Source organism: Lutra lutra, chromosome 16 (genome assembly GCF_902655055.1).
Source record: "Lutra lutra chromosome 16, mLutLut1.2, whole genome shotgun sequence".
Lineage (NCBI taxonomy): Eukaryota > Metazoa > Chordata > Mammalia > Carnivora > Mustelidae > Lutra > Lutra lutra.
This window is the reverse complement of record NC_062293.1, coordinates 37370455-37386646: the sequence shown is the minus strand read 5'-3', so window position 1 is coordinate 37386646 and position 16192 is coordinate 37370455. Positions and strand designations below refer to the sequence as shown.

Genomic DNA, 16192 nt, shown 5'->3' with positions numbered 1-16192 from the left:
TCGAAAGGAGGCCCTGCAATCCTAGTTTCGCTGGAAAAGCAGAGGCGCTTTGATATTCTGCGTTTAAACTGGAGAGCTTGGCCCAGGCGGCCAGCTCCCCCGAGGCTTGGCGGACCTAGGTGCTGGGGCAGCCCGGCGGCTGGAGGACCTCAACTTTGGCTGCTCCCCGGGCCATAAATTAGTGGGGGCTCCTCCCAAGGGTTCTCCGGGCCTCCTTCCCTGTCGCCTGCTCTCTCAGGCCGGCAGTTCTGCGAATCCAAACCTCCAAGACTCGTCTGGGGAAGGCCTGGGGTCTGCAAAATAGTACGGGTAGAACTAAATGGGGTCGCCGCGATCCGCACTCATCCCGCCTGCCACCCCCGTTTCCTCCGAGTCTCCGCGTCCATTCCCTAGGGGGCAGTTTCTCCTCGCCCCGCAGGCTGTCCCTGCCCACCACCTGCGTCGTTTGGGATGCGTCGGAAGGCGCCTCTACTCTTCGCACCCTCCTCCGTCTCCTTCTTCCAAGGGCACCCCAACTTCCTCCAGCTCTCACCTGCACCCCTGAAATGCAGTTTCTTCTCTCCAGACTAAACCTGGGCCCGCGGCGTCTGGAAAAGCCCCGGAGCCTCCCACACCGAGGCTGCAAGCTGCTTGCTTACCAAGTCCAAAGGTCAGCTAAAGTTTGGCTGATAAACAGAACCACTACAAGAAGGTCTTCAGCCCCCCAGCGTGAGTACAATGGACCCTGGCATGCCCTGCTCCCGGTCTGGGTCTCCAGCTCTCCACGTTTGCCCCCTCATACTCTCCCTCTCTCCCTTTCCCCCCTCCCCAAGACCATTTGCATCTTGCCGAAAGCCGGGCCCTCCCCGCTAATTTGCATATCTTATATGGCCTAATGGTGGCGATCATGGCAAGTTAGAAGTTTTCTGGCTCCTCTCGGAGGAGACTCCGGGACCCTGGGGAGTTAACAGGTGTCTGGAGGCTGAAGGGTGGGGGGGGCTCCTGGACTTGGGGTTCGCTTGTGAAACTCCCCTCCACCCTCCTCTCTTGCACCCACCCACCCCCTCACCCCCTTCTTTTTCTGTCCTTGGAAAATGGTGTCCAAGCTTACGTCGCTCCAGCAAGAACTCCTGAGCGCCCTGCTGAGCTCCGGGGTCACCAAGGAGGTGCTGGTCCAGGCCTTAGAGGAGTTGCTGCCATCCCCGAGTTTCGGGGTGAAGCTGGAGACGCTGCCCCTGTCCCCCGGGAACGGGGCCGACCCCGACACCAAGCCAGTCTTTCATACGCTCACGAACGGCCACGCCAAGGGCCGCTTGTCTGGGGACGAGGGTTCCGAAGACGGGGACGACTATGACACCCCTCCCATCCTCAAGGAGCTGCAAGCGCTCAACACCGAGGAGGCGGCGGAGCAGCGGGCGGAGGTGGACCGGATGCTCAGGTAGGCGCGGACCGAGGTGGGGAGTAGGCGCCCCAACCCCTGAAGCCCGGGCCTTGTGCCTGAGTGACGCTACGCGCGACCCTGTTTCCCACCAGAGAAGTCCCCCGGGGGGGGGGGTGCTCCGCTTCTCTCCCAACACCTGGACCCCTCCCAGTGCCGCACTCGGAGGGCCCTGAATCCCGAGGCTCCATCTCCCCTTCCCCAGGCCAGCGCCCCGGACCCGAGGGGCCCTCCGGGCCTGGGAGAGCCCAAGCGGCGGAGCTCTGGGAGGGAGGTTTGTTCGCGCGACTGGAGGTGCGAGTGGGTGCAGTGAGTCAGTGGCCACTTTCCGTGAGCAGAGGCTCCCGCCCGCACAGGTCCCAAGCAGAGCGTTTCTCCCGCGCGCCGCCTCTCCCGTCCCGGGAAACGCGGGCCGGCATCCGGCACCGTGTCCCGCTGTCCTTTGCAGAGGTACTGGCGGCGCCCGGGGCCGGGATCCGGGGGGCGAGCTCTCTGGAGGGCACTCCCATCTGCAGCGCCCCTGAAAGACCCTAGGGTTATCCGGAATCCTCAGGGCCAGGTTAGATTTGCAAAGGGAAACGTTTGCGTGTTGTAGGGCCGGGGCGGACCGGCACGGGGCAAAAGGAACACGTATCTAAGGAAGCCAGGGGCAAGTGAGGCTGAGACCGCCTTCGCAGAGGATTTGGTGGCATTTTGAGAAAGAAGGGCGTTTCCAGACCTGGCCGCCGACATCCCGGCGTCCTCGCGGAATTCGGGCCGCCTGGCGGGCCTAGGATCTTTTGCTGGGCCTCCACGATCGGCCTAGGGCTTTGACAGCTAGTTACTAATTATCCAAGGAGCCGAGCGGTTCCCTTAGACCGCACGTCGCTCCCGGCCGCTCGGCTTTAGGACCGAGTCCCTTGCGTGGCCTCGGACCCTTCAGCGCCGAGATTTCAGGACAGGGGCCGGAACCAAAGCCGCGCCCCGAGTAAGGCAGCCTCGGTATCCCGGCCGCAGCAGCAGTTTGGGGGTGGGATGTGACCTTGCATTTGAATTTGCCATCTGGGGACCCAGCGGCTTACTCTCTAGCAAAGATAATTGGGGATTTCTAGATTTTTCCCCTCCGAAGTATTTTTTCTTTTCTTTTCTTTTTTTTTTTTTTTTTTTTTTTTTTTGCTGTTCGTAGGTTTGAGGTTCTTCCCTCGCGGTTCCCCCGAGCGGCCGCGGTTTCGTTACCGCCGGGGTTCGGGCGTAGGAAGGTGAGGGGTCGGAAGAGGAGCCGCTGGGGCTCCAGGGCAGCCTGGAGGTCGTGCAGGCCGGGCAGTCTAACCGAGCTCCCGGCCGCCTGCCACGGGAAGCCCGCGGGGCCCAGGCCCATCCACCTGGCCGCTAGCGTGCGTCTTCCAGCGGGGTTCTGGGACGTTCTTCGAAGCCTGAGGCGACCCAGGGCCCCCTCCGCACCCAGCCCCGCGCTGGGCTGGACGCAGCAGAGATGTAACATAAACGGCAGCACGTGGAGTTAGGGTGTTATTAATTTATTTCTATAAATCATCAACAGAAAGATACACAAAGAGTTGTGATTAGGTTAAGAAGAGAGGCGGGTTATTCATTGGTGAAGTTGTAAACGCGGCTTAGAGAGGGAAGGAAGTCCGAACGCAGACGCGGGGCTCCTGCCGGTGCGCGCGCTCGGCGCTGCGGGGTACTCCCCGCCAGGCCCCCCGGCACCTAAGCTGGGCTGTCCGGGCCGCCCCGGGGCGGTGCGCACCAGCAGACACGGCCTCGGCCCTGTGCCCTCGGCGCAGCCTGGCTCCCGCGGGGCGGGGAGGGAGGCGAGGGGCAGAGACCCTCACCCGGCTGGAGACGTAGAGACGCAGGACAGACCCACGGTTTTCCCTCCTTTCCCAGGCGGGTGCTGCCTTCCCTCCCCCACCTTCGGGAGTGCTCAGACTTTATTAAAGTAATTTTTCAAGAAATTGCTAGCGGTTCCCAGGTCACTGCACGGTCGGCTCCCGAGCACTCCCTTTTTTGCCCACCCTGTTCCGGTAAAGTGGAAAGAACAGAACGGAAGTGTCTTTGCTGGACGCAGGACTCCTGGAAGGGAAAGGCAAGAAGGAAAAGTCCGGGACCGCGCACCGCTTGGCCCCGCGCTCCGGGCTGGAGCTGCCTCGGGAGCCCGGGCGTTTGGAAAGGAAGGAAGCCAGAGTTGAGGCTTCTGAAGGAGCTCGGGGCGAACTGTACGGGGGTCCAGGGCTTTCCTGCTCCTGGGCAGCAGAGTCCCTGTTTGAAAAGGAGCGTGCTGGGCCCACTCCCGGCACCGGGGTCGCACGTTTGACACCTGCGCTCCGAGCACAGTGGCTGCTCGTGTTTCTCGGGATCCGTGTATTTGTCGGGCTTTGGAACCTCTTGATCTAAGCTGTATTTTCAAATGGACAAACGTAACCAGCTCTCTGGGGTCCTCCCGGTGAATACAGGTGAATTGTGGTGTCAGAGAGCTGTAAAGGTATAACTACGCCATCTTCCCCCTGGCTCTTGTCATTAAATACGGGCTGAAGGGTTTGCTCGAGTTTGTAGGGTTTCCCTGTGTTTTTGGTTTTTTTTTCCTTAACCTTCCCAGTTGTTAAACTAATTATTCTTTCCACAGAACCTTTCCATCTTAGAACAGTAAACTATTTTGCTAGGTTTCCTAGACACACGAAATGAACACAGGTAAAGAAATTTAAACAAAACGGAGAGAGTCAAAGAATCTGTTAAAGCAATTAACTTTGAAAATCCAAAGGCGTTTTCTAAGTTCCAAAGCAATTGTATCTGTTGAAAGTGTTTTTCTACCCTAAAAATATCTATGGAAATATTCCCCAGAAGCAAGCGTTAAAATGATCGCTGATGTTTACACGGGTATTTGCGTCGTGTGGATATTTTCCATGTGTGAAATGGATTGCGTTTTCGCATTTTTTTTGTCCTTGTTAGTTCATTATGTTTCATCACTTGGATGTACCTTTATAAATACTTGAGAAATGTATTGACATATATATATAATTAATCTTAAAAGTGTGTCTTTCAAAACATCTCTGCTAAAGCCTGTGATCTCACGAATTTAATATCAAAGATTTGTTAAAATAACCAGTTATTCAGACGCTTACAAAATATGTTTACTTACAAATTTTTAAATTCGTTAAACAAAAATAAATTTTATTTGCCATGTGATGGGCACCATTTAGAAATGACCGTTTCATTTGCAACAGTATCTCTGTTTTATCCTCTGCTTTACACGTTCTTTATTGTTTCATTTCAAACTCAGGTTTTTTCTTCATTTTTTTTTTCATGTTCTATCAGACTATTATACACATCAGCATATAGTAAAGGGGTACTGGGTCTTTTTTTAAGTTAAATATATAACTGTATCAAATAGTATATGTGGATATGTGGTGTGAATACTTTTGTTCTATATTGTGCCTCATTTTTAAAATTTCTTGTTTTAAGTGACACCTCTCACTTTGAAGTCACCTATTCAATAAGCAAGAAAACATATTGGCAAAGTTGAAAGCACTTTAAATAAATAAAATTCAAAAACCCTAGTACATTGCTGTAGAGAAGCTTTTTGCGTATATTCTGAGAAATGAGAAGTATAATCAAGTTCTTATCCCATGCTTGAAATTGATGAGAAACATTGCCTTCCAGATATATTTCTTCCCTGATAGGGTCAGGGTAAGAATAGGAGAAACCATGGCATTTGGGATGGTTAATATCTTATTTAAAAATTGATTTGAGGGGCGCCTGGGTGGTTCAGTGGGTTAAGCCTCTGCCTTCGGCTCAGGTCCTGATCCCAGGGTCCTGGGATCGAGCCCAGCATCAGGCTCTCTGCTCAGCAGGGAGCCTGCTTCCCCTTCTCGCTCTACCTGCCTCTCTGCCTACTTGTGATCTTTCTCTCTGTCAAATAAATAAATAAAATCTTTTAAAAAATTGATTTGAAATTATCCATCCCCGTTAGGTTTCATCTGGGAGGTAGGGCTGTGGAGGGTTGTTTTTTGTTTGGTTTGTTGGTTGGTTGGTTTTTAAACTTGCGTTACCTCCCTGGAGTGATTCTTCATTCTGGGAGGAGGAACATCATTGTATTTCTTAAAAACTTTTCTGAAATTCTGAAAACTGTTTAACATTTGGCTGTGAAGTCCTCCTTGCTTCTCAGGAGATGGACACAAATGTTTCACTCCAATTTTATAGGACAAAAAAACTGAGACACCTACTCAGAAAGGAAATAATGTGGGAAAGGTCTGGAATTCCAGACTGGTGCTGCCCCCTGTCATTGCAGGATCAGCCCGCCCAGCCCCAAGTTAATGGCATCTCCACTTTCCAGAAGGCCTTTTGCCTTCACGCCCCTCACTTTCCAGGAAAAGGAAGGAAAGCAAAATAAAATAGGAACTTTTCTCTCTGCTAAAGAAAGTGAGTGCTGGTGGTGCCTCCCCTTCCCTGAAGATGGGACATCATTGTCACCTTTATCCTCCTGATCTCCGATGACAGGGACTGAGTATACTGTATAGGAGCTTTTGTCTCCCTTTCCTTTAGGTTTTGTTTTGGCCTTACCTCTCTCCCCTGGATGTCACTTGGGCAGATGGAAGAAGTGGGTGAAGATCAGGGTTTTGCACAGAGTGTAGGTAAAAGCCCTAAAAAGGGAATATTTCTACCCAGACATCTTCCACCAAAATCCTAACTGTCTGCTTATCTGTCTAGCGAGGACCCCTGGAGGGCTGCCAAAATGATTAAGGGCTACATGCAGCAGCACAACATCCCCCAGAGGGAAGTGGTCGATGTCACGGGTCTCAACCAGTCCCACCTCTCTCAGCATCTCAACAAGGGCACCCCCATGAAGACCCAGAAGCGCGCAGCCCTCTACACCTGGTACGTCCGAAAGCAACGAGAGATCCTCCGACGTAAGTGCTCTAACCCCTGCTGGACCTCAACCTGGAGTGACCTTTGCCCTAACTCTGACCCCTGTGGGATGCCTCAGTTTCCTCTACATCCAGAAGGCCTGCGGAGCATTTGGCAGATACAAGGAAGCTGGCAGGTGGATTTGGTTTTCGTAGTTATACAGTGGATTGATTTCCATCATTTTCTTCTTCCATGGTTCCTTACTACCCAGCCAGCTGCCTTGATGAGTCCATTAGTGTGTGCAATGTACATTGAATTTTCTGGTCCCCGCTTCCAGCATCCTTCTCTTTGAAACCAAGTAGGTAACAGTGGACTGTTGTCCCCAAACTAAACCAAACAGCTCTCCTTGCCGCAGATCGGAGTTCCCAAGGAAGATGTCCTGTAGCCATCCATACCTGTTGATCACTAATACTGTTCTTTTCCTCCCCTCTGGAGAGCATGTACAAAACAGAAGATAGCTGTAGATACAGATACAGTCAGAACTCAACCCTGTTTCTGGGAGCGGGAGCACTCTCATCCCAAAGCAATTTAGGATGATCCCTGACATATGTCAATATCGACACAGTTTTGAGACTTCAGCTGATGACCCTGTCTGATGAGGAAGCCACTCTGGCTAAATCAGGACACAGCAGCAGAGTCTCCATTTGGGACATTGGCCAATCAGTTACTGTCATTCCCACTTCCATCCCCAAATTTTCTTTCTGTCCCAAGATTTCTTCCAGTCAGTAATACCAAGAGATTTTTGTTTTGAAGCATAGGGAAGTTTGAACTGCATTTGAATGATGGACTGTTTTTATTTTTAGGAGAATATGCTTTTACATTATCCTTTAATTATTTTGATCTGGCCCTTTTCCCAGGAAAAATTTGTATGAGCTTTCCACTCTTCCCATCCACTGTCCTCTGGGCCATCCCATCCCACTGTCCTCTTCCCATCCACTGTCCTCTGGGCCGTGGGCTCCTCTCTCTTCATCAAGATACTAATTTCCACCACTTTCTGGGTTGGGTTTTTTCCTCTCTCACTGGATGTCCACTTTCTAAAAAATCTTTCTTGTTTTCTGCCATACAGTGCTCTGAAGTGATTGTTTCAGTATTTATTGTCTCCGTGCCCATGGGCGGAAAGGCTTCCTGGAGGAGGGAAAGGTTTTAGACCTCCATCTCCTAGGGTGGCTGTTTGTTGGAAGCATTAAATGGACAGATAAGAAGAAGCAAAGGCAGAGGTCTTTGCTGCATAGGAGAAGGGGCCCCTTTTAAACTAGGGGTTGATTCACCACCCACAGTGGCTAGGTCTTTAAGAATTTGTGTTTCTGACATGAAGCAACTCTCTGTGATTCCTGGAGAATCTGAGAACATTCTCAGGAACCACAGTCTCTGAAGGCCAGAGAACCCTTGGGCCTGCTCTCACTCCAGTCCAAGCCTCATGTGGCATCTCCAGTTTGAGCTGCCTCCCTGTGTTCAGTGGATCTCTCAGAAAGCAGAGAGATCCAGGAAAGGCCAGTTAGAAGCTATGAAAAAGACACACGTCCCAGAAAGTTTCTCAAGATGCTTGAGATGAGACTGTCTCTGCAAGGGATTTTTTTTTTTCCCCTGCAAGGATTTTTAAAATCATTATTGCTTTAAAGCCACATGAGGTCTAAATCTTAAGAAACATTCCTTCATTCTGTAAATATTATTTGGACATCAATTAGGTGTCAAACACTGTCCTGGGCTGTAAGATGCACGGGCTCTTTTTTCCAGGATTTACCACCTGATGGGGGAAATGACATGTTTAAGTAAATAATGACTGTCGCTTTCTAAGAGCTGTTACAAAGGTGTACACAAGGGGCAGCAGAGGAATTGCTAAATTGCCTGGAGATATCACAGAGGGCTTCCTAGAGGAGGTGGCATTGGACCCAATTCTTGCAGGATGAATACAAGATACACAAGCATGGGATAAAAATTAGCAAGTGAGATGGAACATGTGAAAGGAGAAAGGGGGGAGCATTTTTTTTTTAATTATTTTTATTAACATTTAATGTATTATTTGCCCCAAGGGTACAGGTCTGTGAATAGTCAGGCTTAGACATTTCACAGCACTCACCATAGCACATACCTTCCCCAGTGTCCATAACCCCACCACCCTATCCCTACCCTCCCATCCCCCAGCAACCCTCAGTTTGTTTTGTGAGATTTAAGAGTCTCTTATGGTTTGTCTCACTCCCGATCCCATCTTGTTTCATTTTTTCCTCCCCTACCCCCCAAACCAGGGGGAAGCATTTAAAAAGACATACTTCTTTGAAAAATGAAAAATGATAATATCAGTGATAATATTCATGGGCCTATGCACATGTAGAGAATCTGCTTATCTAAGCTAGCTCCTGAGCCTATAAAGAGGCTGCTGAAACCGGAACATTTTCTCTCTCCCTGCTTCCCCCCATTGATCTAGAAGGAAGCGGAGGAGAAGTGGTGGTGGCTGGAGGATGGGCCAAAGTCTAGTTCTTCAAAACTCCAGAGGCTAGGGCCCTGAGGTAGGCAGAACCCAGATGTTTCCAGGCACCTGCAATCAAGGCAGCCTGGCCGATTTGGGCATGCGTGCAGGGAGGCTGCCTCCCCAGAAGGCCGCCCTCAGACAGAGGCCACCCCAAACTCTGGGCAGCTGTGAGGGAGCCTCACACCTACCACAGACAAAATTAGTTCTGTTACCTCCACCCAAGTCAGATGTGATGGTTTTGTGGATGTATTGTTTGGGTTTGGTTTGTACCAAGAGGCGATGCAAAGGTTGCTGATTAAGGAGGCTTCGTGTCTATAGGGCTGTGGCCCGTGCCTCACATCCATACAACTTTGGGCAAGTCCTATAAGCAGTCTGAACCTCAGTTTCTTCAGCTACAAAATGGAGAAGACCAGACTTCTTGCATGGAGATGTTGTAAGTTAGATGGACCTTTTGGATACCCCACCACACTGGGGGCTCAATACACATTCATTGTCATGATCAGTATTCGGGAGTGTAGGAAGAGCCTCCTGGGGCTCCTGGGTCCTCAGGATTATCCTTACTGGCCTTGCCTCTTACTCTTGGTGACGCCACAGGGAGGAGAGAAGACCTTGAGACAGACCTCTGAGCAAGGAACTTCTTTCTCCCCATCTTGCTGTCCCTCAGGTAGCTGTACTAGCCGGTGGCCATGGAGACCCAGTAATGTAAGAGGTGTGGAGGCACTTGGAAAAACATGGCCTCCCTAGGAATGTGGGTCCCTGTCATCATCCTGACTAGAGATAGATGTTCTGAAAGACTGTTGAGTGCCCCCTTAGGTTTTTACCTGGTCCCATCCCACAGGCAGGGAAGCAGGCGGTGGGGAGAGTTAGGTGACTTGGCTTGGGCCCTCCATTAGCCAAAACTGAGGCAGTGGCTTCCTGCCCAGAGCTTGGGCAGGGCTTCTCTTGAGGTGTCTGAAGCAGTTATTGGGAATCACTGAACACGGAGCCGAAAGTGGCCTGAGAATCCTCCAGAGTGGGTAGGACCCAAATCCTAGGCCCCAGGGACAGGTTCAGACACTACTTAGAACTTGGCCAGTCAGCAACCAGTTCAGATGAAGCCAGCATGGCCTGTAGCAGAGTCTCAAGTTCAGGCTGGTTAGAGGCCCACTGTTCCTGAGGATGGGCCAAAATGGAAAATGATCCCTAGACCGGTAGTAAGCTCCCCATCGCTGGAGGGGTGTAGACTGGAAGACCATGTGGCAGGGTGTCGTAGAGGGAATTTGAGCATTAAATAGTGGCCTGACTCTGAACCTTGGAGAATTTTGGATCAAGTTGCCTCTGACACCTGCAGAAGTGACTCCAGGAACCAAGAAAGAAAAACATCAAGGTCCAGAACCTGGGGACTGGGAGTTAGGAAGTGAATCTGTCATGTGTCCTTGCTTAGCAGGGTGGTTGGCCTCTGTGTTTGTTCATCTGTAAAATGGAACTAATGACTCTGAACCCTGGTTCGTGTAGTTCTGAGGAAGACGAAAACAAAGTTCTCTTCTCCCACAAGTGAAAAGTAAATCTCATTTAAACCACAGGGGCTAGAGTGTCCCCAGTGGGTGAGCGGCCACCTTTCATTCTTTCATTCAACAAAAAAATGTATTGAGGGTCATTATGTACCCAGATCCTGGGAATTGACGGGGAGCATCGCTTTGTCTACATTTATCTTTCTCCAACTCATTAAATGCCATTGCTAGAAAGGTCCTGTGTTGGCAGTCTTCTGCATTTGCCATCTGTCAAAAGTGAGGCAGATCCGTAAGACCTTTCCTTCTTGGGCTGTTTCCCTCATAAATGGACCCCTGGACACACACACACACACACACACACACACACACACACACACACACCATTGCCTTTGAAATTATCCGAAATCTGAGAGCTTCTTCTCTTTCTATTCTAAAACTCCAGTTATATTTATTCCTAAGTAATAGTGAACAGGTTTTGGGTTTTTCTGAGGGGATAACATCATAAGGTAGACGCCTAGGATGCATGAGGAGAGAGGAGCGCTGGGGAGAGCTGTTTTTTGTTTCTGAATATTTTGTCTAAGAGCATATTGTATCTTTGAGCCCTTTACCTCTAGACCTGAGACTTGGTTGAGCTCATCCTCTTGGACACCAAAATACAAGAGTTCAGGATTCAGAGGCTTGCTTCATGTCTGAGGGCCAGTGAGCCGATGAAAACACACTGCCACTCAGACAGTGGCTGGGCCACATGGGAGCTCCTTCAGAGAAAGGAAAGCGGTGGCTTTGGTGGAGCAAACCGAAGTGGGCAGTGAGGGGCCTGTTGTGGGCTTCCCCTCTGGACCCCACGGCCCCACACGTCATAACGGCAGATGGCAAGCTTAGGGGAGAGGAATAAAGGTGTTTTTGTCTGTCTGTCTATCTGTCTATCTGTCTGCCAAGTGAAGGCTACAGACCCTATCAAATCTACTCCTTTCTCTTTTCAGAATTCAACCAGACAGTCCAGAGTTCTGGAAATATGACAGACAAAAGCAGTCAGGATCAGCTGCTGTTTCTCTTTCCAGAGTTCAGTCAACAGAGCCAGGGGCCTGGGCAGTCCGATGACGCCTGCTCTGAGCCCGCCAACAAGAAGATGCGTCGCAACCGGTTCAAATGGGGGCCCGCATCCCAGCAAATCTTGTACCAGGCCTACGACCGGCAAAAGAACCCCAGCAAGGAAGAGAGGGAGGCCTTAGTGGAGGAGTGCAACAGGTAACACCACCAGAAACTCACTCGAGCAGGCGGGCAAGCACATGGACCTGAGATCCATCCCTACAGTGCTGGGATATTGAAGTACTGGTTATCCAGCTAAGTGTGGCTACGGCAGGGTTCCCCAAAGTGTGGTCCATGGAACCCTGATTTCACACTATTAACAAATAAGTTTGAGAAACTTCAAGTGTATTCTTCCTCCCGGGGAGTCGTGACCCACGTTAACCTTAAAAAGACCCCGAGAAAGCCTAGAGTTGAGAAACGAGAAACATACATCGCTTTGTTGAGTTGATTGTGAGGCAAGGGGTACTTAAACGATGAACTGTTATTGTAGGGAAGATAATTTGGAGGTTGCTGGTCCAAAAATAAGATGTCAGTAGGATGAGAACCAGTGTTTGACCTCCATGCAGACCAGGGAAAAACGGTCCCTTAGCCAGAGACTGGTTCTGGCTTTGACCAACTTACTGGTCCAGGAGGAAACTTGGCGGAAAAGAATTGGTTAGATCTGTCCAATGCACTCTGTCTACACTGCTTAGAATTCTTTTTGTATCTTAACAACCACATATAATTTTAAAGAAAATGATTAGAAATCCTTGGGATATCTTTTTTTTTTTTTTTTTTTTTTTCACTCCTGCCATCTTCCCTGACTCCAACATTAACTTTGACTTCCTGAAAAGTCTGGTCTGCAAAAGGTAGGGGACACCGGGGTGGCTCAGTCAGTTAACCGTCCGACTCTTGATTTCAGCTCCAGTCATCATGATCTTAGGGTCATGAGATCTAGGCCCATGTCAGGCTCTTTACGGGGCATGGAGTGTGCATGAGGTTCTCCCTGTCCCTGTCTCTCTGCCCCTCCCCCCTTTCTTGTACGAGAGCTTGTACTCACCCTCAATAAATGAAATGAAATGAAATGAAATGAAATGAAATGAAATGAAATGAAAAGAAAAGAAAAAAGAAGTCTGGTCTTTGCTCTGGCCAAGACCTGCGGGCTCTCTGTCCATCTCTGGGCTGGTCTGGCTCTGACAACAAGATATGGCTAGGGAGCTGAAGCCAGGAAAGGACATGTCACAGAATCCCTAGGCTATGCTCTGTCCCCCTGCTAATGAGAAGCACCCCCAGCACCCAGCGGTGTCTGAGAGTCCCTCTCCCACCTGGCCAGCAGTGATAAAGCTAGAGACCAAGCACCTCTCTGTGTCTTCCTTTCACCGCTCCCAGCCTGCCCTTTGAAGAGGATTCCTGTGGCACATAAGGAATATGGCTATCCTGGTACCCTTTTGGGGCTATCCAAACTCTAAACGGCCAGAAGTCCCTCGAAGGGGTTCAGATGGAGCTAGTGAAGGATTTCACCTTTTGTAGGTTGGGAAGAGTAGCAACATAAGATATCAAGAGGCCCTGTCTGGACCCTCTCTCTGCATTACCTGCCCGTTGGCTGCTCTCTCTATGTCGGGAGCCACACCAGAGGCCTAAGCCCCTCATTCTGGGGCCACAGAGCTTGTGCGGCCCATTTTCGGCCCTACTCCAGCCAGATAACTCCATGGGCTGGACTTCTCTCAGAACAGGCTTTTCCCCAGGCCCCACCTCTGTCCTTGGCCTCTTCACGCTCCTGAGCAGGAGCACTGAGATGTTGTGTCTGGGGCCAAGGACCAGCAGGCCTCTCCCTGGCTGCTCTCACTCACCTTCTTCCCCCGCTTCCCCCTCCCCCGTCCATCCTCAGGGCAGAATGTTTGCAGCGAGGTGTCTCCCCCTCCAAAGCCCACGGCCTGGGCTCCAACCTGGTCACTGAGGTCCGTGTCTACAACTGGTTTGCAAACCGCAGGAAGGAGGAGGCGTTCCGGCAGAAGCTGGCCATGGACGCCTACAGCTCGAGCCAGACGCACAGCCTGGACCCCCTGCTCTCCCACGGCTCTCCCCACCACCAGCCTGGCGCCTCTCCTCCAAACAAGCTGCCAGGTAAGCCTGGCCCAGGCCCCAGTGCCTTGGAGGCCCAGCCACCCTGCTTCTCCCCACGGGTCTGGGCTGGCGCAAGGTTTTTCCCGAGGAGGAAATGGCGGGATGGTGCTAGGGCTGGCCCCCTCCCATGGCCAGAATGTTCTTGGGAGAATAGTGTGTGGCTGCACTCAGGTTTCCTCTGAGTCCTTGCTCAGACTCTGGGGAGCCCCTCTTCCCCAGCCTTCTCTGGGTCTCCTTTCTTCTCCCTGGGTGGTTGCTGACTCAGCAAAGCGGGGTGACTGTCAGATGAGATGGAGAGGATGCCTTATTGGCACTCTACATCTGAACTACAGGGTCCCCTCTACCCTGTCCAGATCCCATGCCAGGGCTCCATCCAGCCCTAGCAGGGGGGGGGGCCCAGAGGCCTGTGGGGAAGGGCCACTCTGCTGGCAGTCTCTTGCTGGCTTCGGTGCTCTGCCAGAGTTAGTGCAGAATCTCACCTGACAGCTTTGCAGGGCTGAGATGGCCCAAACTGGTTGATTCCCTACTGTGTGCTGCCGTGTGCCGGGCCCCTGGCCTGCGTTAGGCATCTCTGCTACGGGGTGTGGGCTTGTCAGGCTCAAAGCCTACATCGTCACTGTGGGAAAGCACCCCTATATGCTGAGTGGTGTATCAGGCTTGGTCTGAGGCAGAGCACTTCTCCCCCTTCCCCGGGGCTTAGTCCTTCCCGGAAAGCTGGCTGCCCAGCGTGAGGGTGCTTATTGAGCCTGGCTTGGTGTCCGTGTAGAAAAAGGATGGCATGATCTGCCCCCTGCTCTGGGGAAGGGTTTGCAAAAGAACCAGGCCTCATTTGCAGCTCCGCCTGCTGCTTGCTCTGCTGCTGGGAGCAGTCTGAGGTCTGGGGCTGGCCTCAGTGGTGGGGGGCCCCAGCTGGGCTGTTGCCAAGCATTTGTTCCACACACTGCTCTCACAGCATGACTGCTTCCAGGGTGTCTGGGTACCTGGGCCAGGGCTGGGGCCTTCTTGGGACCCCACTCCCACAGAAGGGAAAGGTTCAGCCACACAGGGAGAAGGTTCAGGTTATTCTTGAAAGGCCTAGAAGCGCCCCCCCGCCCCCGCCGTCACCCCAACCCCGAAGAGCACTAGCCTGATGGCAGAGTAAGTCCATCCTGTAACGGAAACCCAAAGCAGGGTTCAGAGGGCAGAGCAAACGGCATGTGGCCAGCACGGAGCATGACTGGGGCACTTGCTGCCCGCCCGCGGTGATCCACGGAGCAGGGGCTGGAGCGGTGGGGGGCGTGGTTAGGGCAAGGGGCATTATTGAGAAGACAATGGCTATTGTGCTGGGACCTGTGATCTCCACACCAAAGTCAGGGAGCCTGCAAGCCGAACAAAGGCCGGGCAGCTTTCTGACAAGCTGGGGTTGTGGTGAGGTCACCACAGGGTCGTTGGCGGAGGCCTTCTGTATACTGACAGGAGACACAGAGCGGGGCCAGAGGGGCCAGGCAGGTACTGGAAACTGAGCAGGGTGCATGCTAAATACAGCCCGAGAGCCCTCTGATCGGGGTCCTGGGACGCATGGTCCCCCTGGAGTGGGTTCTCTGGGGTCCCCCCACCAGATCTCGGCCTTTGAAAAAAATCATGGAATGCTAGAACTGGGAGGAGCTTCAAAGAAGGAAACGGAGACCCAAACGAAGCAGTAACTTGGCAAAGTTAAGAGAGCAAGGGTGGCAGACGTGCCTAGAACTTGGGCCTGCCGATTCCCACTCGGCGCCACATAGGTGCGTGTGCGTCCTGCCCACAGAAGCTTCTTGTCTCCTTGGGAAGGCATCGCGCTGGCATGGAATGCACGGGACCATCTAGGGCCCAAGGCTGTCGTCCGGGACTTCGTGTGTTTCTAGGGAGAGACTCCTCTTTATAGAGCAGTAGTGAGGGGACACTATGTGTGTTCACAGTGGCTGCCTTCCCCTCTGTCTGAATTTTCACTCCGGGCTCATCGTGGCAGTCCTTGTCCATGCCCAGAGAGGGGGTTCTCTGGACTTGGTTCTGAATCCTGCCCCTAGCTAGCCAGGTTGATCCCCACAACAGCAGGGTGACCCAGTCATGTCACTTCTCCAGGTCGGACTTGCCCGTCTGTAGAACAAAGAAAGAGGACCTGCCTCATCGGGCCCACGTGAGGATTAAATGAGAGAACGTGTAAACACCCTCTTTCCCAATAAATGGTGACGACTCTCATTATTGCTGCGGTTCTGACAAGCAGCCGCAGAAAGAAAGGCAGGCAGCAGCCATCCGTTTCCTTCTGACTTTCACACTTGGGGGCATGGTGTCCTAAGAGGCGGTGACATGCGCCCTGGGGCCGGGCTGGGGCCTGGGGTGCAGGACGCTGGGAGGTGTGACTGTGCCCCCCCCTTAGGCTGCTGGGGTAGCACGTGAACTGTGCTGGGGCTCCTAGGGGACACATCCCAGGCTCGGCAGACAGCAGGCTGGAGCCCCGTGCTCAGGCAGGGCTGCGTATAGTCTGCAGAGCCTGGCAATGTGTTTCCTATCGGTATGGCCTCTAGCCAAGCCCAGAATGTACCTGGACACAGAATACAAAAAGAGCTCCGTGGGGGGCCAGGGAGAAACCAAGACCCAGAGTCAGCGTCAGCCCTAGTACCCTCTAAGGCTGAGCCTGGGGTGGGGGTGCGGGGAGACAAGGCCCCAGTCCCCCTACTCTGCTCTCCTGTACCCCCCCCCACCCCGCACACGAGC

The 16192-nt window shown here is 52.3% G+C and overlaps 1 protein-coding gene across 5 annotated transcripts in view; it reads left to right on the top strand.

Annotated features, from left to right (window-relative positions):
- The first annotated feature begins 851 nt into the window (after positions 1-851).
- HNF1B (HNF1 homeobox B) overlaps positions 852-16192 on the top strand; it is a 52363-nt gene continuing 37022 nt past the window's right edge. For 2 of the 5 annotated variants that reach the window (XM_047708288.1, XM_047708287.1), the window contains exons 1-4: positions 852-1417; positions 6119-6318; positions 11332-11518; positions 13227-13462. In XM_047708288.1, coding sequence (XP_047564244.1) covers positions 1074-1417; positions 6119-6318; positions 11332-11518; positions 13227-13462 — 967 coding nt within the window. In that variant the 5' untranslated portion in view covers positions 852-1073. Of the gene's footprint in view, positions 1418-2655; positions 3868-6118; positions 6319-11253; positions 11519-13226; positions 13463-16192 lie in introns of those variants that run through there. The other 3 variants (XM_047708286.1, XM_047708285.1, XM_047708289.1) reach the window with 2 other exon arrangements.